This window comes from Myotis yumanensis, unplaced genomic scaffold, assembly GCF_028538775.1.
Source record: "Myotis yumanensis isolate MYYU_CA2020_CCGP unplaced genomic scaffold, mMyoYum1.0.hap1 SCAF_10, whole genome shotgun sequence".
Taxonomy (NCBI): Eukaryota; Metazoa; Chordata; class Mammalia; order Chiroptera; family Vespertilionidae; genus Myotis; species Myotis yumanensis.
This window is the reverse complement of record NW_027223761.1, coordinates 24,661,884-24,687,400: the sequence shown is the minus strand read 5'-3', so window position 1 is coordinate 24,687,400 and position 25,517 is coordinate 24,661,884. Positions and strand designations below refer to the sequence as shown.

At 37.7% G+C, this 25,517-nt stretch overlaps 1 protein-coding gene across 2 annotated transcripts; it reads right to left on the bottom strand.

Moving 5' to 3' along the window:
* Positions 1-370: 370 nt before the first annotated feature.
* CCDC34 (coiled-coil domain containing 34) lies at positions 371-25,105 on the bottom strand. 2 transcript variants are annotated; one of them, XM_070426627.1, is made up of 6 exons: positions 24,730-25,105; positions 19,328-19,463; positions 9,276-9,383; positions 4,231-4,389; positions 3,591-3,732; positions 371-932 (listed from the first exon to the last, which is right to left on the bottom strand). In XM_070426627.1, exons 1-6 carry the CDS (start codon positions 25,065-25,067, stop codon positions 718-720), a joined length of 1,098 nt encoding a protein of 365 aa, XP_070282728.1. In that variant the 5' UTR covers positions 25,068-25,105; the 3' UTR covers positions 371-717. The 2 variants fall into 2 exon arrangements, with proteins under 2 accessions (XP_070282728.1, XP_070282729.1); XM_070426628.1 differs by lacking the exon at positions 4,231-4,389.
* Positions 25,106-25,517: the final 412 nt, after the last annotated feature.

The following is a 25,517-nucleotide window of genomic DNA, read 5'->3' as shown; positions in this document are numbered from 1 at the left end:
CAATGTATTGATAATCCTAATTTTAAAATTAAAAACCTAACTAATCATAGTATATATTTACACAAAGTATAGCATATTATTAGTGTCTCAAGATTACTAATTAAGACCCAGAGGAAAAAATTATATTTTTAAATTTCCTTTCAAAATCCTAACCCTCATTTGTTTATTATAAAACTGCCTTCAGTTATTTAAAAATATTTACATAGAGAAAAGCCATCAAACAAGACTATTTTTGATTACTGTAAGATTCTAACACTTACATTCTTCTGAGTTATCTTGAGCACCGCCTTTAGAAGTGCTTGTTCAAATGATTTAATCTTAATCGTACTATGTTTATAAGCACAAACACAAACAAACAACACACAGTAGGAAAGAACACAAGAAAAATTGTTGGCTTTATTGGTATCACAGTGCTTTTATTTATTTATTTTTTATTTAGGTATCACAGTGGTTTTAATCCAAGCTAAATACAAACACAATTGTCAGTCAGTCACTTACCCTTCAAAACAATATGCCAAGATCAATCTTGAAGCATTTAAAAACATGAAAATGTATAAAATATCTTCCTTAATAAATTCTAAGGTCTCCATATATAAATGCAAAAATTTGAACTTGTCAATAATCACATCAAATGTTGAACTACCAACTGAGCAGTAAAAAATCTTCTGATTTTAAAATTAAATATCTACAGTAAAAGCATGCCATTTCCCACATCTACTATCTTTGTATTCTGCACAGAGTTCCAAGGCACAGGTTGTTTCTGGCTTTATGAATTACCAGAGATGAAGATCTCTGTGGCTGACTTATCACAGGCCTTTTAGTCTTTTTTCCAGATAGATCCTTGGCTTCTTTGGGAGGAGGCACATGAATTGGTTTCCATGGAATTGGATTATAGAAGGCTGGTTCTGGATAAGAATTTCCATTGTAAAAACCTAAAATTATTAAAAAATCAGAACAAAACAAAACAAGAAGAAAAACTTGAGATCAAAGAAACTAGTTATTTTTAAATTCCTAGAAAAATGTTAAAATATCAAAAGGGCAAAAATATCATTGATAAATCAATTTGACTCAATTAAAATGAACTTTTGAATACTTTCAAGCAAGTGACTTTCCAAATACAGTAAATACTGCAGTATAAATGAATATGTAAATGATAATTCTAAGAGTCCAAAGAAATGTTAATGTTAAAATCTATATAAAAATTTTACTAAGATTTTAAGTTTAGAACCCTTAAATTGAACAAAATCTTCATTTTTCTACTGAATCTGGAAAATCACTGACTATACTAGTTTCTCCTAACTAGACACTAAAGTTTACAGAAAACTAATTTACACTGCATATGTAGCTAAACTGAGTCAGATTCTTATTTAGAATCACTGAAACTCTAAATCACTGTGGCCCTAGCCAGTTTCTCAGTGGTGAGCATTGACCTGAGGACTGAAGGGACTCCAGGTTCAATTCCGGCCCTTTTTTCACATCAATGTTTCTCTCTCTGTCTCTCCCCCTCCCTTCCACTCTCTCTAAAGATCAATAAAGAAAAGATCTGCCCTGACTGGTTTGGCTCAGTGGATAGAGCGTTGGCCTGCGGACTGACGGGTCCCAGGTTCGATTCCGGTCAACGGCATGTACTTTGGTTGCGGGCACATCCCCAGTGGGAGGTGTGCAGGAGGCAGCTGATCGATGTTTCTCTCTGATCGATGTTTCAAACTCTCTATTCCTCTCCCTTCCTCTCTGTAAAAAAAAAATTAATAAAATATATTTTTAAAAAAAGAAAATATCCTCAGGTAAGGATTAACAATAATAAATACATAAATCTCTGTCACTCAAATTATTAAGATTTCATAGTATCACTGTAATTTTTATTATTAATTACGGAATGTGCTATTGGTAGGATGTATAGGAAGTGATGTCCCCTATCTAGTAATTCTGGAGGAGGAACATTTTGCTAATCAGATTCAAATCCTGCAGTCACTATATGCACATAAATTCCTTTATTTCATAATTTATAAAAATGATATGGGCATTAAGAATAGAGACTTAAGGGCATTTACAGACAAATATGATGCTTATTAGAATAAAACTCATTAAAAGCAAAAAACAAAATAATCCATTATTTTAACAATTCACTTCTAGTCAATATGTATATTCCCTCCTAAAGTTTTATCTTAACTGCCCAATTGTTTGGTTAAAACCACTGCTTACTGCATTTTTTTCAAAGGAGAAAGAAAAAACGTGGAGCAGATCATGCTCAGTAGCTGTAGCGGATGACCTCTGTGACATGTAGGAGAGGCCCAATCCTGACAGCAGGAATGTGTCATTCAGACACTGGCAACCCACTCTGCCTGCATAGATATGTCAACACACACTTCACCAAGATGGTCAAAACAAAGTCTGGAATATGTTCTATTGTGTGAACAAAACAGAATGGGGGTATTTTTAATAATAAATCACTTAAACAAGTGAAGGCAGCTGTCAGCAAGGTATGAGCTTCCAACATGAAGCACAAAGAAAAACATGCACCACCATTTGTAATCAGACCAGCCTGAAGGCCAACCGGTTCTGAGTCTGCTTCATGTGCTGCCTAGTACTCCACCTGCAGAAGGAATGTGTCAAAGCATTGGGAGCTCTCCTCAAAAAGGGTTAGAAGAAGGGGAGGAAAAATCACCCCTTAAAAATGTCCCGTTTAAGGCTTTATAATCCAAAAAACATATGAAAATGTAACTTGTTTTTTAAAAATTTATTGTTAGCCGAAACCGGTTTGGCTCAGTGGATAGAGCGTCGGCCTGCGGACTGAAGGGTCCCAGGTTCAATTCCGGTCAGGGGCATGTACCTTGGTTGCGGGCACATCCCGTGGGAGATGTGCAGGAGGCAGCTGATCGATGTTTCTCTCTCATCGATGTTTCTAACTCTCTACCTCTCTCCCTTCCTCTCTGCAAAAAATCAATAAAATATATTTTTAAAAAAATAAAATAAAATAAAAAATAAAAATTTATTGTTGAAAATATTACATATGTCTCCCTTTTCCCCTCATTGACCCCTTCTAGTCCGCACCTGCCCCCCACCCCAGGTCTTCACCACACGATTGTCTGTGTCCATGGGTAATGCATATATGCATATAAATTCTTTAATTAATCTCTTCCCACCCACCCCCACCCTTCCCCTCTGAGATTCAATAGTCTGTTCCATGCTCCTATGTTTCTGGATCTATTTCGTTCATCAATTTACTTTGTTCACTAGATTCTACATATGAGTGAGATCATGTGATACTTGTCTTTCTCTGACTGGCTTATTTCACTTAGCACAATACTCTCCAGGTCCCTCCATGCTGTCTCAAAGGGTAAGAGATCCTTCTTTTTCACTCTGCAGTTTTGCAACTATTGCCTGTTAAATATATCTAATTTATAGAGAATGACAATAAATTTGTAGTATTCCACAGGAACATGGTGTATTATAATATAATCTTCCAGAAAATAGTGATTTGAAAGAAAAATGATTTTTACACATTTCTATTTCTGTCAAGAGAAAACATAATGTATAATATTTACTTCTGCAAGTCATATTTATGTAAGCCACATAACATGAAAACCAACCTGTAAGTTTTCCATTGGCATAACCATAGCTTTTTGCAGCTGGACGAGGTTTATTTTTTGAATTTTCCAACCATTCCTTAAACTTTCTTTCTGCTATTTCTTTCTTTTCCTGTAATTCAGCTTGACGTTGTTTTTCTTTTTCCTTAAAATGACAAGACCAAAGAATCTCCAGGGATATTCTGTAACTAAATATTGTACTGACTTTTCCCCAGCAGCTTCCCACCCCAATGGCCTACTGATGATAAATAATAAATCATATTTCTCTAATTTGAGAACAAAATTAAACATGATCAGGGATATGGTATGAAGACATCAAACCCAAGAAGAAAAAAGCAATTTGCTGTTTTAAAATAGAATAGTAATTTACAATAATGTAATAAAAGCATCACCAAAATTTAGCATTAACAATGATAAAAAGTTTGAACCTAACTGAAAAAATATCAACAGACTTATTAACATTTCTCAACCTAAGAAAACCACAAATGCATAATCATTTCTGAAGCATAAGCATAGTATAATAAGTAGGGATAGCTTCATGTATTTATTTTATGCTAAGATAGTGCCAATTTTCTATGAGAAACTTTTTATACAATACATATAAACACCAAAGTAATGTATTCTAACTGGTTACTTTAAATACCTTTTCTTTCTTCTTCTTCTCACATTCTTCAGCATTTTTTTTCTTTAACCATTCTTGATATTTTTCTTTTGCTTTTTCTTGCAAATGCTCTTTCTCCAGTTTCTTTGCTGCTTTTGCTTCCATTTCTTTATTAACTTTTTGTTCCCTTTCTTTCCTTTTCTTAAGTAAAAGTAAAGGAATTTTAATTGGAATGTTTGTAATTATTCTCATATGAGGATGGAGTGTTATCTACAGTAATCTAAATTTGTGTTATTTCTTAAAATAGGCGGTAACATAGTAGTTGACACATGACTTGTGAAAATACATAACATGCCTGCAATTACCTGGTCAATTTTAGTTTACCAACTCAGGTGTAAGATTCATTATGGCAGTAATAAAGATCTTGTTCACCAAAGTATACTCAGAGCTTGAGATAGTGCTGAGTAAACAGTACATGCTCAATAAAGATTTGAATAAATTAGTGAACAGAAATTACAACCTGTTAGATTGCCCTGAATGTTTGTTTTTTAATGGATGTTTACCCTCTAAAATCGGAGCCACAAATGTACACATTCTTGGACAGTTTGACAATATGAATACTTGGATTAATCTTCACCATTAGTGAGTTACAGAGAACAGATAACATTTGGCCCATTAGATATTGCTATAGGGGCACATACAGACAAATCTTTGGCTATGTAATTCTATGTAAGACCAGAAGTTAGCAAACTATGGCCTGAAGGCCAAATATGGTCTATCTGTGACCTATTACCTATATTTTTAAATAAAGTTTTATTGAAATGTGGCTACACCTATTTATTTACATATTTATTGTCTATGGCTGCTTTTGTACCACAAACTCTAAGGAAATAAATTTCTGTTGTTTCATACTCAGCCTGTGGTGTTTTGTTATGGCAGCCCTAGTAGGCTAACACAATAAATAAGCTTATAAAAAGATGCTAAGTATCACTGGATCTCAGGGAAGTGAAAATTAAATGACAATGACATACCACTGCATATTGACTGAAATGATTTAAAATGAAACAGACTGACAATGTAATGTTTGGCAAGGATGTGATGCAATTGGGATTTTCATACAATAGCGGTGGGAATGTAAAATGATACAAGCACTTTAAAAAACAGTTTGGCAATTTCTTATAAAGTTAAACACATACTTACCACACAACCCAGCAATTCAGTTCCTAGGCATTTACCCAAGATAAATGAAAACAAATGTCTACAAAAAGACTTGCACATAAGTTGTCATAGAGGGGGCTCCAGTGGCGCAATCGGTTAGCGCGCGGTACTTATAAGTTGTCATAGAATTTTATTCATAATACCTCAAACCAGAAACAAACCAACTGTACATCAACTAGTGAATGGATAAACTATTTGTGGTATTCCATAGAGTAGAATACTACTCAGCAATAAAAAGGAATGATCTTAATACATAGAATAGGGAATTTTAAAAACAAAAGAGTATACCTTCTATGATCCCATTTATATAAAATTCTAGAAAAGGCAAATCTAACCTGCAGGGACAGAAAGCAGACTAATGGCTTCCTTGAAGCTGGGGCTGGTTGGGGGTGGGGAGCAGGAGCCCAACACAAAGAGGCGCAAGGGAACTATCTAAGTCAGCGGTTCTCAACCTGTGGGTCACGACCATCGGAAAACACATATAGCATATCAGATATTTACATTACGATTCATAACAGTAGCAAAATTACAGTTATGAAGTAGCAACGAAAATAATTTTATGGTTGGGGGTCACCACAACATGAGGAACTGTATTAAAGGGTCGCGGCATTAGGAAGGTTGAGAACCACTGAGTGATGGAAATGTCCTGTGTCTTGACTGTGCTGCTGGTTATACAGGAACATGTTTGTCAAACTTCAAATCGGTATATTTTATTGTACATAAATTATAGCTCAAAGAAGTTGATTTTAACACACCAGACAGGCTCTCCATAGGATTAAACTAGAGGAGAGAGAATGGAATACCATCAGTTAGCTCAAGGAGAGCAGAGCCTGCACGCAGGGAGGTGCTGAGAGAGAGGCAGCCACTAAGAGGCTTCAGCTTTTCTGGCATTCCAGTTTATTCCACAGAGCACAACAATAAATCTTCCCTCTGTAAAGATGGTGCCCTGAGAGAACCTTTGCTCTTGAAACTGAAGGAAACTAACAAAACAACTGGCTAAGGTTTCTGAATTCCTACTCTGGTTCCTTCAATAGTACCTGGCACATAGTGAAAGTGTAGAATGCATGAAGGTACACAGATAACAGTGTTACCAATCATACGCTTTGTTGACCCAAGTCAATTTAATTTTTTACATTAAAAAAATCAGTTTCATGTTTTAGAAAATTAAAAATAATTTCACTTTTACATAACTTTTGAAACAAGGAAGGTAAAGACCCTTATACAAAATATGCGATAACATACTGCAAAAAACAAATCTGAAAGAACGAATTAGTATGGCAACATAAATGCGAGAGTAGCAGATGAGATAAGCCATTTATTTGAAACAGATTTAACAATTTACAGTCATAGTATAAGAAACTAGCTTTGCTAATGGATACATAAATCCCTTTTGTCTGGTTTTTTGATAGAACACAGTGAAATGACTTAGAGAAAATAAGGCCACAGATCCAGCTAAAATGTGAATGAGGCTGGAGGCAGCAGAGGACCACACACCATGAAATGTAAACAGAGGAGGAAAAAGCTAGATGCCAGACAGAAAGAGAAGAACCAGGAGAGCAGTCTTTACAAACAGAGGTAAATGTAACTAAGACTGAAATAAGAAATCTGATAGGTTTTAAAGGAAAAAGAAATTTGAGTAATCAGTTATTTCTTAACATGCACAAGACTTCTGCAGAATAAGTAAACTCAATTTCTCAGGGTTCTTTTGTGAACTATTCCCAACCTTGTGGAATCCTGCTTTCAATAATTAGTGATTGATGTCAGGGCATGCCATTTCCCTCCAGAAGAAAAAATTTTTCTCAAATAATTGGATTAGATCTACTGCCACTAATTAACACAGAGAATATATCATCTCTCAGCAGTATCTTACATTCTTAGACAAACAACAACTATGTTTGATTGGCATGGTAAAATGAGCTTAATGGAGTCAGAAGATAAGAGAAGCTTTTAGAGGAGAGAGCATGCTATTATTGTATACACGTAAAACTCTTTTATTTTTCAGTTATTTCAAAAAAGTATCACCCAAAGCCTGGTGATGGTCATATAGACTTGTTTTGATTTTGGCATTGATTCACAAGGAACTCTTTCTTGTTGTATTATGGAATGATGCTAAATTAATTATAATCAAGATATACTTCTGAAGTAAAGAACAAATACATTTATGGCTAAAACACACATATGTCTAGCCAATTTCCTTCTTACTATACCTGGAGGAAGAAAGCTATGTCATCTTCAAATTGCTTAAATGATTTAGTAGGTACTCTACTAATATCACTGGGCTTTATAACAATATTTAAGGACAAAAATTTAGGATTAAAAATTTAAAACTTTGCCCTACAATTTAAATATTTAACTATATTCTTAAAATTGTATTATAATTTAAAAAGCAGTATCATTCTACATATTCACAAGATAACAAACTGACAAGTATTTACAAAATTTTTAACTTGTGATCCAATACAAGAATGTATTAAAATTAAAAGGAAGATAATACCATTCATTCATTTGTTCATTTATTCATTCCAACAAGTCTACTGTATTATAAAGCATTATATTAGATATTGTGATGAATTAAAAATATAAACATTAATTCTACCCTTAATTCTTAAAATTACAAAGAAAATGAAGATATGTACACAATACACAAAATAGCAAAAAAATATATAATAATACAAGGTATACCTGACAAAGTGATAAATGTGAACAGGATTCAGGAAGGAAAGAGTTTCTAGCATGTGATCAGCGAATGCTTCCTAGAAGAGGAAATGCTTTGAGTTGGATAATGAAGGGAAAGGTAAGGTGGAGGATATAATGAGATTCCAAGCTGATAAAATATCATAAAAAAATGAAGTGAGAAAGAGAAGAAAATGTGCTTAGCATTTCTCATGAACACATCCCCGGGGCCTGGACAGTACAGTCCAAAGCTCAAAAGTTCTCTGAAATCTATTGTGTATCTTAAAAATCATATAAAACTTATGTTCTTTTCCATTAAGTATCTGTGCTTGCTTTACCAAAAAAAAAATATTTTTCCTCTCAAAATTTTCCAGTAAAACTAATACTCCAAGAAGACTGGCTATGCGAATCCTGGGTATACTCCCAAAAGAACACCAGGAAGAATTGACAGCATAGAATAAGGAAACCACAGGCAGGGGAACTCTTTCCCCCTCCCCACGTGGGTCTGTACTTGTTCTTCAATAAATTTCCACCTTTGCTATAAAACAAACAAACAAACAAATAAAAAAAAACACCTACAGGCAGAAGAAGACATGGCACCAAGGGCAGAGAGGAGAAGGTCGTTAACTGGCCAGGATAGAAAAATCGATGCCCTTATGGAGCTTACATTCCAATATGGGAAAATAAACAAACAAACAACACAAGTTGAATGATGTAATGAGACCAGACTGGAAGAGATCACAACAGGAGTGACTGTAAAGGAAAGGGATGATGACAAATGACAGAATTCTGATTATGCCCAGGTGACTGAGATGACAGCAGTACTAATAGCAGTAATCGAGCAGCTGGGAGAATGGTTCTATCCAAGGAAAATGGGCAAAAATGGATTGTTTTAGATTTTCAGGCTCAGAGGTGGAACCAACCATATAGTCGGAAATCCAAGACCCCAGGAGGTCAGGTGTTAGAGGTACAGACTTCATGATTACCTGGAGGCCACATGCGGGAAAAGGGAGAGAAGCAGAGAGCAAAGGGCAGAAGACAGAAACTTCATAAATGTCCATGAGGGTAAGAAAAAAATCAGGTGAGAGAAGAAAGAATCTAAGAGAAAATAAGAAAAACCTCGGCAATGAGGAGTCACAGAAAGAACACTTAGCAAAAGAGATGTCAGGATGTATGTGTGCAATTTTTCTCCTCACCTGTTCATTCTTTTTCTGAACCCATTCCTTGTGTTTTTCTTCAGCAATTATCTTTCTTTTTTCACGTTCTTCCTTTTCTTTTCTTTTTTCTAGCTGTTGAGTTAATTCCTGTGAATTTTATTCAAACAAAAGGCAACTTATAATAAAAGTACTCAAATCACATATTTTTTAAAAGGCTGAGGTTAACCAAATTAAACAAGGACATAGTTTCCTTTATAGAAAATACACCATTAGTAACAATAACTTACTTAAGTAACTAGTCTATGATGAAAAGAAAACATTGGTAAAAAGTATAAGTCATTTTTTAGAAATGCAAATAATTGCTTGGCAGCAAAACACTAGTTTCTTAGACTAAACTTCAGCTAAATTACCCTCATTGAAATCAACTTTCCCACACATAAATTTTGGCATCACTGTACACTCTTGGCAGAAGCTCAAGGGAATTGCAACTTTTTTTACAGTTATAAAAAGCTTCCAGATTCTTGAGGAAGATAAAGAATAGGAATTAAATAATCCCTAAATTTAAAATTTTAATTCAGTCATACAGAAGGCATTCCATTTTCTTTAGGAAAAAAAAATCAAGGTTTTTCCTCACTCATTTTATAGCTGTTGAAGTGTAACACAAAACCACATTCATATCCCATAGGCCTTGCTGTCACTGGAATCTACACGTTTGGGCATTTCCTCAGAAGAAAGAATGTGGAAGGTATGGCCAAATAAAACTACAAGCTCAGTGCCACCAGTCTGTCACTCATCAGTTAAATTACTGCATTAGTTGAGAATGTTGTTCAAACTAGACTCCTAGGACTCTACTACCATAATTATTAGTTATTTTTCTTCTCTCTCCTTAGATACTAATAATCAGATACTTTTATGTATCTTCCACTGGACCTCACTCCTCCCTCCTCCCTCCCTTTCCCAAAGACCTATCTACCTGAGCATGAGTGGGAGTGGAAAGGACAAGTTTGCAACTCTCAGACAGTTCCAGTGTGTTACATGACATGAAGATAAAACTTGACACCAAGAAAATATGATTTGCACTTTAGAACATCTGATGCACATGAAACCTGTCTTCCATGTCCCAGCATCCTATAATTCCACTGCATAGAAAAGAATTGCCCTCACTCATTTCCAACTTTTAAACATCATACTCCCGACAGCATCCAGAGTAAAACAGCCATCTTGGTTTTAAAAACATTCTTCATTACCTCTGCAGCTGCTATACCCTGATTATTCACTTAATACTTTTTTTTTTTAATTGCGTGCCTACTATAAAGATAGCATGCAGCCGAAACCGGTTTGGCTCAGTGGATAGAGCGTCGGCCTGTGGACTGAAGGGTCCCAGGTTCGATTCTGGTCAAGGGCATGTACCTGGGTTGCGGGCACATCCCCAGTAGGAGATGTGCAGGAGGCAGCTGATCGATGTTTCTCTCTCATCGATGTTTCTAACTCTCTATCTCTCTCCCTTCCTCTCTGTAAAAAATCAATAAAATATATTAAAAAAAAAAAAAGATAGCATGCACTGAGACACAGGGATGAAATTCCAGAAGTCTTTGAACTAATCTCCTATATACACACAAGAATTGAGTGCTACATTGTGAGGTATTATGTATTAAGTTTAGAAAAGGGAAAAGAAGGGAAGGGAAGAGGAGAAGAGAAACGTTGTAGGCCAGAGTGGTCAAATAGGAGCACCATAAGAGGAACAGAGGAATTGACTTAACTAGAAAAGAGAGATTGGGGGTGATGGGTTGGTGTGTCGTAACTAGGTGGGAAAAGGTGTTTTGAGACAAGAGAGTAAATTGAACACTATGAAGCCAGAATACATGGCAAATGGATGACTTAGAACTCAATGATAAAGGTTAAAAACTGCATTACAAGGGTCAGAACTATTCTGAGGGAGACTGACTAGGAGATTGTCACAGTATATGAGTTGTAAGGGAAATGACTGAACTTGAGCCAGGAAATAAAAAGGGGGAAACACGTATGTATGTCTGTACGTACGTACGTGTGTGTGTGTGTGTGTGTGTGTGTGTGTGTATGACAGGCTATAAACAGACCTAACAATCATATATCCAAATTTCCCTATATAGTCCTCAATTTTATTTTATTTTCAAGAAAAGTAATCATTTAAATATACAAGTAAAGAGTGATTGATTATATTTATGTACCCTTTTAAGAGTCTTCATAAAAGTAAACTCAAAAATCAGAAAGAAAAATCAGACTTTGTGTTCCTATTTTATGGCTCACAAATTTTAGTTAATGTTGACATAAGAGTTAAAGATAAAGGAAGGGTCAAAAAGTATGTAGAAAATACTACCCCAGACCCAGACAGTGCTCTGATCTCAGGATGTCTGCTAAAGTACTTTGCCTCCCCGCCCCCCCTCCCCCCCCCCCCCCCAGAATACACATCACATTCAGAGACAGAACGCTCCCGCTCCCTTCCGCGGCTCGCTCCCAGCATCCCCACCCTGAATGCCTCCATCTGTCCCCACCAAGCAAGCCTCCTCTGGACATGGCTGGAGCCTTCTCTGTCAAGGCCCTAGGTTGTCTTCTGGTACACCACTGAATTGCAACAGGATTACAGCTATTTTCCCACAGAGTAAACGCTTGATTATAGAAAACCAAAATGCAAAGAGAATCCTAAACAGCATTTTTATTTCAATAGCTTTTGTCAACTTTCAAAGACCGGAGTTTACCACTGAAGGTAACAATCACAAAAACTAACAGTTTTGAGTTTCAAAAAAACTGTGTCCCGCCCTATTCACTAAGGGCTGATGAATGAAATGGCCAAAGGCAAACTGGGGAAAAGCCCTCGGATTATTCACAAACTAGACAATTTCTATAATTTAGAACAGATTGTACTAAAATGCTAAAGCAAATGTTAAAAATTAGAATTAACAAAGGCCATAGAGAATTCAGGGCAGTCTGTTAAAAGAATTTTTTTATGTAATAAAAATTTAAATAAAATTTATATGATCTACAAAACCAATGTTAGTTTTTCATAATACTGATATTCAACATTTGTCATATTTATCATCTTAACAAAGTTTAAGATTTTTTAAACTTTGTAAGTGGGTAATTTCGATGGGTTAAAATAATTTCTTAACTCAATCTTATAGAGATGTCTGAAACAAATCTAAATGTGTTACTGAAATCAAATATACGAGAAGGTATGTTCTTTTTAATAACCAACTATCCTTTAAATTTTCCTTTAAGTTATTAAGAAAAACAATAAGAAAGCCAGGGTAAATTCAAAATTAAATACTAAGTCTGACCCATTTATTTCTAAAATACATCTTAGTATTGTGGAAAAAACACTAAATTGGAAGTCAAAAACTAGGATCCAATCCCATCTTAGCCACTAACTAAAAACCTTGGCAAAGTTACTTTCTGGCCCTCATGTTTAACAGGGATCTGAGATGAATTGTTCCTTATACAAATTGTACTTTTAATGATATAATTTATAAACAAATTAGAGAAAGCACTATTAAATAAGAACAAAAAATAAGGAAAGCATAACTTACAAAATAAAACAAAGAGAAAGGCATGAAAAGAACATGAATACCACAATAGCTCAAAATAAGCTTGTAAGAAAGTGAGGAGTTGGCCCATAAGTTATATTACTGGCATGACTGATACAATAAGATTCATGCTAAAATATTTTAATTGCTTTAGAGCTAAGTAATGATGTAGATGTTATAAGATATAAGAAATGCCATTACTAAATACATGAAAAGGTTTTCTCATCTTTCAACCAATTACACTCATACATGCTTAAACACTGTGGTAGGGATTTTATATTCATTATTTTAGTCTGCTCTCAAAACAAATCTTCAGTAGTTTATTATCTCCTTTAACACAAAATAACAATTAACTTTTACTGAATGCTTCCTGTGTAGTAGGTCACTCCTTGATGTTCACGGAGTCCTCATAACACAGTCAAGTAAAAACTGTTTTTCCCCTTTCACTGGTAAAGAAATCTAGGTGGAAAGAGATGGTAAGAATTTGCCCAAGGTCCAAGTTTTGAATCCAAGGACGGCTCAAGAATTTACACTTTTAAACACTGTACTATCGACTCTCTAACAGTTGGCTTACAGATGAAGAGAATGAGGCTCAAAGAAGTTAAGTAATTTTCTGAAGGCCACAGAGTTAGAATGGCAAGGCTAAAATTTCAGCCTTGTTCTGTGTGATCCAAAGCCCAGGCTCCCTTATGAATTTCATTTCTTTTACTGTAAAAATTACCTTCAGGTTCTTTTTTGTTAAATATGTTTTTATTGATTTTAATGAGAGAGAGGAAGGGAAAGTAATAGGGAGAGAGAAACATCCATGAGAGAGAAACATCCATTGGCTGCCTCTTCCACGCCCCCTGACTGGGAATTGAACCAGTGAACTTTTGGTTCATGGATTGACGCTCAACCACTGAGCCACACCGGCCAGGGAGACTCCTTTTCCTAATGTAACAAGTGACTTCTAATGAGGCTAGAGATAAACATAAATATCATAAACTAAACTCCACTTTACCACTGACTCACTAGAGCAGTGTTTTCCAAACTGACTCTAAAACCAATTGAATGGGTTATAACAGGCCTTTAAAACAACCCCAAAATAAGGCCTTGGCAGATGTGGCTCAGTTGATTGAGTGTTGTTCTATATACTGAAAGGTTCCTGGTTGATTCCCGGTCAGTGCACATGCCTGGATTGCAGGCTTGATGGATGTTTTGCTCTCACATCAATGTTTCTCTCCCTCTCTCTACTTTCCTCTCTCTCTAAAAATCAGTAAAAAAAAAAAAAAAAAATTTCAAGAATATAATAGGCTACCAGGTTTTGCAAAAATTAAGATATTGTTTCAAATATGTATGTGTGTGTGACATGAAGCAAAGTAGATTTCTCACCATGAACAAATATTTTGAAAACTACTGAACTAAGTAATGGAGGGTCTGTGGTCTCAATAATACAAATTAATGCTGAAAATAAGTGAAAAAGCTTTAGTGAGGCTGTGAATAATATCAATAACAATAAAATAACACCAGCCATTTTTATACTTTGTCTCATTTAATCCTCACAAAAATTCTGTGACACATGTTACTTTATCCTTATTGTACAGATAAGAAAATTGAATGAAGCATAAATTTGAATAAGCCTGCCTTACATCAAACCACAGGGTCTTTCTCAGACTTTGTGGCCTTCTAAGAGGAAACAAATATTACTGTGCACTTTTCCAGGCATAAATCTGTAGTTTAGAATACAAAGTATCATGAATAGGGAAAGAGCAGAAGGTATTGGTTTCTACAATCATTTAAATCATGCCAACCCTCCTGAGTTTCAAAACTGATGTGGAAAATTTATTACAAGGAAGATCATGGAGGGCGAAGTTTTAGTTCTAAGAATTTTTATGATAACATGATTACTAATAAACTTAAATATCCAACAACAGTGAATCCATTAACTATATCCTAATATATATTCAATACATTTTAAATATATTGTAATAATCTTAGCTAGCCATTTAAAAATGACATTGTACCTAAATGACTCACTAGATCAGATGGACTTAATTGACATCTTCAGAACACTTCACCCCACAGCTGCGGAATATACATTCCTCTCAGGTGCTCATGGGACATATTCAAAAATAGACCACATATTGGGTCACAAGCAAAGTCTCCACAAATTCAAGAAGATTGAAATCATAAAAAGCTTCTTCGCAGACCACGATGGCATAATGTTAGAAATAAACTACAATAAAAACAACCCAAAATACTCAAACACTTGGAAGCTGAATAGCATGTTATTAAATATTGATTGGGTTACCGATGACATCAAAGAAGAAATTAAAAACATCCTGGACACTAATGACAATGAAAACACAACCATCCAAAACCTCTGGGACACAATGAAAGCAGTCCTGAGAGGAAAGTTTATAGCTCTACAGGCCTATCTCAAAAAACAAGAAAAAATGGTAGTCAATCATCTAACTCTACAACTCAAAGAATTAGAAAGAGAGCAACAAGAAAACCCCAGAGTGAGCAGAAGGAAGGAGATAATAAAGATTAGAGCAGAAATCAATGACATAGAGACCAAAAAAACAATACAGAAAATCAATGAAACCAAGAGCTGGTTCTTTGAAAGGATAAACAAGATTGACAAACCCCTAGCCAGGCTCACCAAGAAGCAAAGAGAGAGGTCCCAAATAAACCAAATCAGAAATGATAGAGGCGAAATAACAACAGACCCCACAGAAATACAAATGATTGTTAAACAATACTACGGGCAACTCTACTCCAAAAAAATAGACAACCTGGAGGAAATGGACAAATTCCTAGAAAAATACAACATTCCAAAACTCAATCAGGAAGAATCTAAAAACCTCAATAGGCCAATAACTATGGAAGAAATTGAAGCAGTCATCAGAAAGCTTCCAGCAAACAAAAGCCCAGGGCCAGACGGCTTCACAGGGGAGTTCTACCAAACATTCAAGGAAGAACTAAAACCTACCCTCCTCAGACTACTACAAAAAATTCAAGAGGAAGGAACGCTTCCAAGCTCATTCTATGAAGCCAGCATCACCCTAATACCAAAACCAGGTAAAGACATCACAATGAAAGAGAATTACAGGCCAATATCCCTCATGAACATAGATGCCAAAATCCTCAACAAAATCTTAGCAAATCGGATCCAGCAGTACATCAGAAGGATCATACACCATGACCAAGTAGGATTTATCCCAGAGATGCAAGGATGGTACAACATCCATAAATCAATAAATGTGATACATCACATAAACAAATTGAAAGAAAAAAACCACATAGTCATATCAATTGATGCAGAAAAAGCATTCGACAAAATCCAACACCCATTTTTGATAAAAACTCTCAGAAAGGTGGGAATAGAAGGATCATACCTCAACATAATAAAAGCCATATATGACAGGCCCACAGCCAACATCATACTCAATGGACAAAAACTAACACCATTTCCCCTAAGAACAGGAACAAGACAGGGATGCCCACTCTCACCACTCCTGTTCAACATAGTACTGGAAGTATTAGCCATTGCAATTAGGCAAGAAGAAGAAATAAAAGGCATCCAAATTGGAAAAGAGGAAGTAAAACTGTCCTTATTTGCAGATGACATGGTATTATACATACAAAACCCTAGAGACTCCATCCAAAAGCTACTAGACTTAATACATGAATTTGGCAATGTAGCAGGATACAAAATTAACCCCAAGAAATCTGAGGCATTTCTATACACCAATAGTGAACTTTCAGAAAGGGAGATCAGAAAAACAATCCCATTTACCATCGCACCAAAAAAATTAAGATACCTAGGAATAAACTTAACTAAAGAGGTTAAAGACCTCTACTCAGAAAACTACAGGACGTTGAAAAAAGAGATAGAGGAAGACATAAACAGATGGAAGAACATACCATGTTCTTGGATTGGTAGAATCAACATCATTAAAATGTCCATATTACCCAAAGCAATCTATACATTCAACGCACTTCCCATTAAAATACCAATGGCCTTCTTCAAAGATCTAGAACGAACTCTCCAAAAATTCATCTGGAATAAAAAAAGACCCCGAATAGCTGCAACGATCCTGAGAAAGAACAAAGTAGGTGGGATCTCAATGCCAGATATCAAGCTGTATTACAAAGCTACTGTTCTCAAAACTGCCTGGTACTGGCACAAGAACAGACGTATAGATCAGTGGAATAGAATAGAGAGTCCAGAAATTAGCCCGAACCAATATGCTCAATTAATTTTTGACAAAGGAGGCATGAACATACAATGGAGCCAAGATAGTCTCTTCAATAAATGGTGTTGGGAAAACTGGACAGACATATGCAAGAAAATGAAACTAGACCACCAACTTACACCATACACAAGAATAAACTCAAAATGGATAAAGGACTTAAATGTACGACAGGAAACCATAAAAATTCTAGAAGAATACAAAGGCAACAAAATCTCAGACATATGCCAAAACAATTTCTTCACTGATACAGCTCCTAGGGCAGTTGAAACTAAAGAGAAACTGAACAAATGGGACTACATCAAAATAAAAAGCTTCTGCACAGCAAAAGAAACCATCAACAAAACAACAAGAAAACCCACCTCGTGGGAAAACATATTTGCCAACGTCATATCTGATAAGGGCTTAATCTCCAAAATTTATAGGGAACTCATACAACTTAACAAAAAGAAGATAAACAATCCAATCAAAAAATGGGCAAAGGATCTAAATAGACACCTTTCAAAAGAGGACATTCAGAAAGCCAAGAGACATATGAAAACATGCTCAAAGTCACTAATCATCCGAGAGATGCAAATCAAAACAACAATGAGGTACCATCTCACACCTGTCAGAATGGCCATCATCAACAAATCAACAAACGACAAGTGCTGGAGAGGATGTGGAGAAAAAGGAACACTTGTGCACTGCTGGTGGGAATGCAGACTGGTGCAGCCACTATGGAAGGCAGTATGGAGGTTCCTCAAAAAATTGGAAATGGAACTCCCATTTGACCCTGTGATCCCACTTCTAGGAATATATCCCAAGAAACCAGAAACACCAATCAGAAAGGATATATGCACCCAGATGTTCATAGCAGCACAATTCACCATAGCTAAGATCTGGAAACAGCCTAAGTGCCCATCAGTAGATGAATGGATTAGAAAACTGTGGTACATCTACACGATGGAATACTATGCTGCTGTTAAAAAGAAGGAACTCCTACCATTTGCAACATCATGGATGGAACTGGAGAGCATTATGCTAAGTGAAACAAGCCAGTCAATGAAGGAAAAATACCACATGATCTCACTCATTCATGGATATTAAAGACCATTACAAACTTTTGAACAATAATAGATACAGAGGCAGAGCTGCCTCAAACTGATTGTCAAACTGCAGTGGGAAGGCCAGAGAGAGTTGGGGGGCAGGAGGGAGGGGAGTAAGAGATCAACCGAAGGACTGGTATGCATGCATATAAGCATAACTAATGGACATAAGACACTGGGGGGTAAGGGAGGGTAGGGGTTTGTCAAGGGCGGGGGGGAAAAAGGACACTTATGTAATACCCTTTGTAATACTTTAAGCGAAAAATAAAAAATAAAAATAAAAAAATAAAAATAAAAATGACATTGTAAAAAATAAATAAATAAAAATGAGATTGTAGAAATATTTAATGATATTGAAATATACTAATAAATGTAATCACTAGAAAAAAGAACGTTACAAAAGAGTTTGCTCCTAGTTCATTAAAAAGGAGAAGTATCCCTCACCACTCAAATCTACTTGTTTTCTGTGATGGGAAAGGGAGAATTTAGATAATGAGTCCAGATATGGAAAATACCAAATTATCCAAATATATTTGGCTGCTAGGTTCTAAAGAGCAAATAGTAAGAGTTCAAAGAATGAGGGATTCATGTGAAAATGTAGCTCAAACTATTATTTCAGCTTGGAGGTGAGAGTTCAGATAGAAAATCACAAATACAGAAATATCCACAAGCAAGGCAGGGAAGCACAGAGAAGCTGAAAACCTCCGCAAGCCCAGCAGATTCCAATCTCAGCACAAACTCACTCTAGGGCACAAGCTCTGAGTAACATGTGGGTAGATCCTTATCTCTATTTCAATTTTTGTTTATCTCCTTTCCTAAAAATTTTACCAAGTATATGCAGTTGAATTTACTTTAGTTAAATGTAGATATGGTGAAGCTCCATTGTATGTATCTGTATATATACACTTGCACATATTTATTTTTTAAATTATATGGAAGAAAATCTGGAAAGCTATACACCTTAATGTTAACAGTGGTTATCTTCAGGTAGTGAGATTAGAGAAAATTTTAATTTTTTAAATTATGCTTAGCTCTATTTTCCAAATGTTCTTATAATGACCATGTATTAATTCTACAATACGAGTTATTGACACCAACAAATGCAGACACTTTGTTTTGAGGGATAATATTAACATTTTCATTGCAACAGAAGCTCTACTTTTTGAGCTCATGGATTAAATGAAGAGAATACTGTCTAATTTTACCTCCAGAGCTTTCTGTTGCAGGCGGCCACGCTCTTCTTTTTCTTTGCCAACAAACCACACTTCCCATGGTGTCAGGCTGCTCTCTGGTAAGCACACCTGTTTCTGTTCTTCTTGGTTATCTTTGGATTCAACCACCCTATTGCAAAAGAGAGGACACTACAGCACTTGTACTCTTTGGCTTAACAGTCAAAATCACTTAGCTGTACAGTAAAAGTAGAATTCAATAATCTATTGACAATACTGTCATTTTTATAAGTAAATATATATGAATTACATATATACATTTGAAAAATCACAAAAAGGAACTCCAATATTTAAATTAGTTTATCCATAAACTGCTTTTGAATGCCTTCATCTTCTAAAATCACAGTATTTTAAAAATCTATTGCGATAAAACACACCCAGCCCATCTGCCTCAATGACAGTATCTTTTTCTTAAAACTCTTATATCTGGACAACTAATTACAACACATGATCCTAATCAGATCCTGGAGCAGACATTTCCCGTCTTCTCCCTTAAATACCTAAAATCAGTAAAAAAAAAAAAAAAAATACATAAGAAAAAAAAATACATATATATACTATATATACTATATATACTATATATATATATATGTATGTGTGTGTGTATATATATATATATATATATATATGTGTGTGTGTATATATATATATATATATCTAATATGCAAAGTGTCCCCTCAGGAGTTTGACCGGGAGACCAGAAGTTTAATGGCTTGCTGTGACGGGTGCTGACTACCAGGGGGCCGCGCAGAACGTGGTGGGTGACCAGCAGCAGCAGCGGCGGGGCGCTGAGGGAGCTAGGGAAGGAGGAGGCGAGGAGGCGAGGAGGCGGGGAGGCGGGGAACCTGTTTGGCCCTGATTTCCGGCCAGGCTTAGGGACCCTACTCATGCATGAATTTCATGCACTGGGCCTCTAGTGTATATATAAAGCAAATGTGTTAACAATTAGGGATTATGGGTGAAGGGTGAACAGAAATTCTGTAAATGCTCAATTTTTCTCTAAATATAAAATTGTTTTTAAATAAAAAGTTACATAACAGTATATGGCTGTTGTATTCTTTAGCATTTTGGTTGACTCCCTTCTGCCAGTTCTCAGACAGGGTGTGTGTATGACTGTCCACAGTGTGGTTACCTCTTACCAAGCTCACCATGTACCTCTCTCAGACTGTCTTTTCTGGGTCTGGGGAAAAGTAACTACTTACTCAAGCTGAAAAGGAGAGGGGAAAAACTCTAAGTATGCAACTAAATACAAAACACAGGGTTCTGGCCAAATACACAAGCTTCCTAAAACAGGAAAAGCTGGTCAGCACCCAGAGGAAGAAAGTTCACTCAGAACCCAAGGCAGCTCTAGATACTAGATTATAGACTCAGCTCTTCATTCCTACTTCAGGCAGCCAATTGCCTAACCCCGTGGTCGGCAAACTGCAGCTCGCGAGCCACATGCGGCTCCCCTCGAGTGTGGCTCTTACTAAGCCTTAGGAGTACCCTAATTAAGTTAATAACAATGTACCTACCTATATAGTTTAAGTTTAAAAAATTTGGCTCTCAAAAGAAATTTCAATCATTGTACTGTTGATAATTGGCTCTGTTGACTAATGAGTTTGCCGACCACTGGCCTAACCCACTGCAGTGAACAGCTTTTCTACTTCACAGCTTCAGCTTACTTGTTTTGTTCTGATGCTATTTCTCAATAGGAAGGAATTTTTATTCTAGGGGAAAAGAGATACTAGATGTGTTGTTTACTTCTTCTATGTACCTTTCCTTCTCAGTCTTATGGAACAACCTCATTGGCTCCCATAGTTTCAACTATCTCTAAGTGCTGATGATGTGCGAAACAGTTATTCCAGACCAGGTCTTTCTCCTGAGCTCCAGGCCTTTATTTCCAACCATCTGATAGACAGCTCCACTTCAATATCAAACTCAATCAATCCAAAACAAGTCTAATCATCTTTTAACATGTACCCAATACCCTTCCTCACCAAGAAAAATTGCACTCCTCTTCTTACAATCCTACCTCAGTGAAGGGTACCATTACCTCCCCAGGTGAACAAGGCAGGAACCCAGATCTCCTGCTCCCCCTGCATCTCCCACACCCACATAACCACTAGTTATGTCTATTCCTATTCTTTCCATTTTCTCAAGCCACTGTCTGGACATAACTGGTCTTTCTCCCTTCATTTATAATCATTCTCCACCCTGTTGCCAGATTCGTCCTTCAAACACATCCTTCTATCATCACAAAGTCCTTCAGTGGCTCCTCTGTCCACAAGATGAAATTCAAACTCCCGACACCCATGAATTGGCCCCTATCTTCCAGCCTCTTCTTTCACCAATGGCGGATCCAGACTCTACATTTCAGTCTTGTTTGAACTTAGGGAGATTGATGAATGTGCCATGCTCTTGTGCTCTGCAGCTTTGCCTAAAACTCTGAAATTCCTTTCTTTCACCTCCACAGATGGCCAAAATAAGGGCTAAGATATGGGAGTAACATTTGGGGTGCGTCTGTTTCTTCCTAGTGTAATTTTGTAACCTCTTTAAGCCTCCATTTTCTTCTGTAAAATGGAGATAACAGTGGCTCCCGGCATTACTACTAGATGAGACAGCCCATGCTAAAGCACCGAGTACAGTTCGAGCATGCAGTAAACATTTGGTACATGTCATTTAGAAGTAGGAGGAGGAGGAGTATGGATAATTCCTACTGTCTCGTCAAGATTCAACCCAGGCTCATTATCTTTACTGCTTTACAGTGAAACTCTGCAAAAAATCTGGACTAAGCACCTTGGGTTTTCTGTCGCTGGCCCATCTCTGCCATAGGCCATGAATTCCTAACATGTCTTAACTCATTCTTTATTTCAAGAATCTACCTTAGGGCCTAGAATAGAGTAGGCTCCTAAGAAATGTTTGTTGAGAGAAGAAGTTAGTGAGAACAGTGTTTTTTTTAAGAAAATGATGCTTTAAATATTAAATTTCTTGCCTTAATATTTTTAACAAACGTGTTCAAAATGTTTGACCTATATAACTCTACCCATAATCAAGAAAGGTTTGATAAGCAGCTGTTTATGACCAAAACCTTTATTAAGACGGGTTTCCTAATGGAGAGCAATATAAAAACCAGGATAAAGCTCACTAAACAGCAGGCCCAACACATATTATAAGACTCCAGGAAAATACTCATTATCTTGTCCGAAGTCAACTGTGAGCTTCACCTCAGTCCACTGGAAGGTCAATGCATCCTCTGAGCATGGCCCTATTTACACCTAACATATCTTGAGTTCATATCCATCATGTGCAGCTGATGCCTGAGTCTAGCTCAAAAAAGCCTTACCCTGTAAGTTCTGCCACCATCAGATCACCGTGGCAGGTGAAGGATGGAAAAAAAGGCAGCTCTATGTTTACGCCCTAGTCCACAGAGATTACCCAGAACTGTGGCTGGACGACGACTCAGACCGCCTGCTCACCTCATCCCATTCGGCCCCAAACTGTCCAGGGCACCAACTTAAGGTTAGACGTAGGCAGAATGAAAAAAAATTTTCAACACTTATCCTTCCTGAAAAGAAGTGATAACTTGTCTGAAGTATCTGAAAAGAGTCCCTGCATCTATGATTCCTCTGAATCATAGTGAATGGACTGTGATAAGGAAGGCAGCCTTGGCCCTAGGATGCCACCAGCTCACTTGGGCTTTGGCTAAGGGGAGACATAAATCCGTACAGCTCCTCTGGTCAAGGCTTTGGATCTTGGAAGCTAATGCAAGGTCTCAGCAGCTGAGCTGTGGTTTTGATGGCCAGCGTTCCTTAGGCTGCTCAACTGTGTCTAAACTGTCTTGTTGATTAGGCTGAGAAAGTATTTTCCAAAGCCTTAAACTTTATTTTAAAAATTTTTGGAGCCAACTCAGTCCAGAAGAATCCCTACAAAGATCCGCATGGAAATGGACTCCTTAAAGTCTACTTCTACCACTAGTTCTACTACCATGTTGATCAAAGGCCTGTTTCTTGTTGCTACAACCAGTCTGAACAAGTGACTGAATGGCTATTCTTACTGATCTCCATTCCCACCAATGTAATTACTTTTGCTTCTCATTGTTAAGAGTCTCACTGTTGTAAAACTATGAGAGTCACTTCATATGGTTCCATATTCCATTCACTCACTCTGGTTATGAATGCCTTATATGAAGGAGACTATCTTGATGCTTATACATAAAACATGGGTCTATATTTCTTAGATCTCCTGTACTATGCCTTACAATGATGGATAATCGGAAACTTGTAACTGTTTTCTGAAGATGACATCATGAACCTACTCCAGAATGCCTGTCTCAGAAAAACATATTCCTGCAGGAATGGGCCCTTTGTGATAACGCAACTGCTATAACTTGGTACTAGGCCCAACCAGCTCTGCTAATAACTGGGTGTATGCCTTTGAATCAGACTTTTTATTTGTATTCGAGCCACAGTTTTATTATCTGTAAAATGAATGACTTGATCTAGGCTTTAATTCCACGGGAGTAGAGACCATGTTTATCTTCTGCATAGTCCCCAGTATGTAGACTGATATGTAACACAAACTAAATGTTTGCCAAAAGAATAATTGTAGAAATAAACAAATTACGATGGTTTTAATAATCTCTTTGGTTCTAACAATCTTTGATTCAGTGACTCCTATTCCACTGTTCAGTGCTCAGATCAGACCCAAGCTTGTCTCTGGATAATGAGGTTGACATTGTTACATTCTCTCTGCTTCATCTCCTTATTTGTGACATAAAAAGTATACTGCTTCTGACAAGCTACTTCACTGGCAATCAGGTTTGTTTTGCGTGTTTCCCCCCAAATAACTACAGGTACTACCAAGGTGCAGTGGACCATGTTTTGGTGTTAAGAGTTTGGGCAAGATGCTCAGCTGGAACGTCTCAGTGGTTGAACATCGACCTATGAACCGGGAAATCAGGGTTCCATTTAGGTCAAGGGCACAGGCCCCGGTTGCTCAATCCCCAGTGTGGGGCGTGTAGGAGGCAGCCAATCAATGATTCTCATCATTGATGTTTCTCTTTCTCTCTCTCTGAAATAAATTTTTTTAAAAGTTTGGATAAGAGTTCTGATGCTCACAATAAGATTTTTGAGTATTTATACAACTCCTGAAATGGTAGCAAAATTGTGCGTGTTTGAGGACTATGTACTTCTATCTGGGAGTGAGACTGTAGCAGTCATCATATCCTCAGTTTGAAAAGGGATTAAGGATCACAGAAGCCGTGAGGTCATGTATAAGAATGGGCCCAGGCCTGTGTGCAGAAAGGAGCACCAGCTCACAGCCTCTGGGCCTCGGGCAGGGGGGCTTTCGCCACAGAAGGAGGTGCACGGAAGGGCCTCCGGCGGCCTCGCTTTTACCTGGCGCGCCCCTGCAACTCCACTCCTCCCGGGCTCGCCCCCTCGGCCTCCGAGTCGTGGGCATCTTCGTCCACTTCTTCTTCATCCGCCGCGTCGCCGTCGTCGTCAAACGCGAAGCTCTGGCGGCAGAGGGGAGACAACAGCGAGCGGGTGGAATTGCTGCAGCTCAGCCGCGGGGATGGCGAGCGCACCGCCACCGCCTCCAGCCCCTGCCCGCGGGCGTCCGCCGTGGGCGCGGAGACGGAGCCCGAGGAAGGCCGCGACCGGGCGCTGCAGTCTGCCGGGAACCAGGCGTCGGAAGGGGGCCGAGCAGCCCCCCACCGCCCCGCCGCCCACATCGGGCCCGCCACGTTCAAACCGGCGGAGCGGCGGCGGAGACGTGCTCTCCCAGCAGGCCCCGCGCGCGCCGAGCCTGGCCAATCAGGGCGGGAACAGGCCCGCGTTGCCTGGGCGACGCGTGGACTCCGCGCCGGCTTTGTTCCGGCCTTCGGGCGGGGAGTCCTCCGCCGGGGCCTGTGTCGCCGGCCCTTCCCCCGCCCGGCCGCCCGGCCAGGTAAACGCGCTTCCGCGAGCGGCCAGATCTCGTCCCCATGACAACTTTGCGGGCCTGTCCCTTGCTGGCTGTGGTGTTGCAGTTCGCTTTCTACAGGAAACAGGCTGCCGCTAAATAAGACATACTTTTATAGGGAAAGAGGCAAAAAAGTCAGAATTACCCCCGTATCGTTACAAGGTCAGGATTATAAGCATCAGTCAAGATTTCTTTCAATACACGGCCACATTTTATGAGG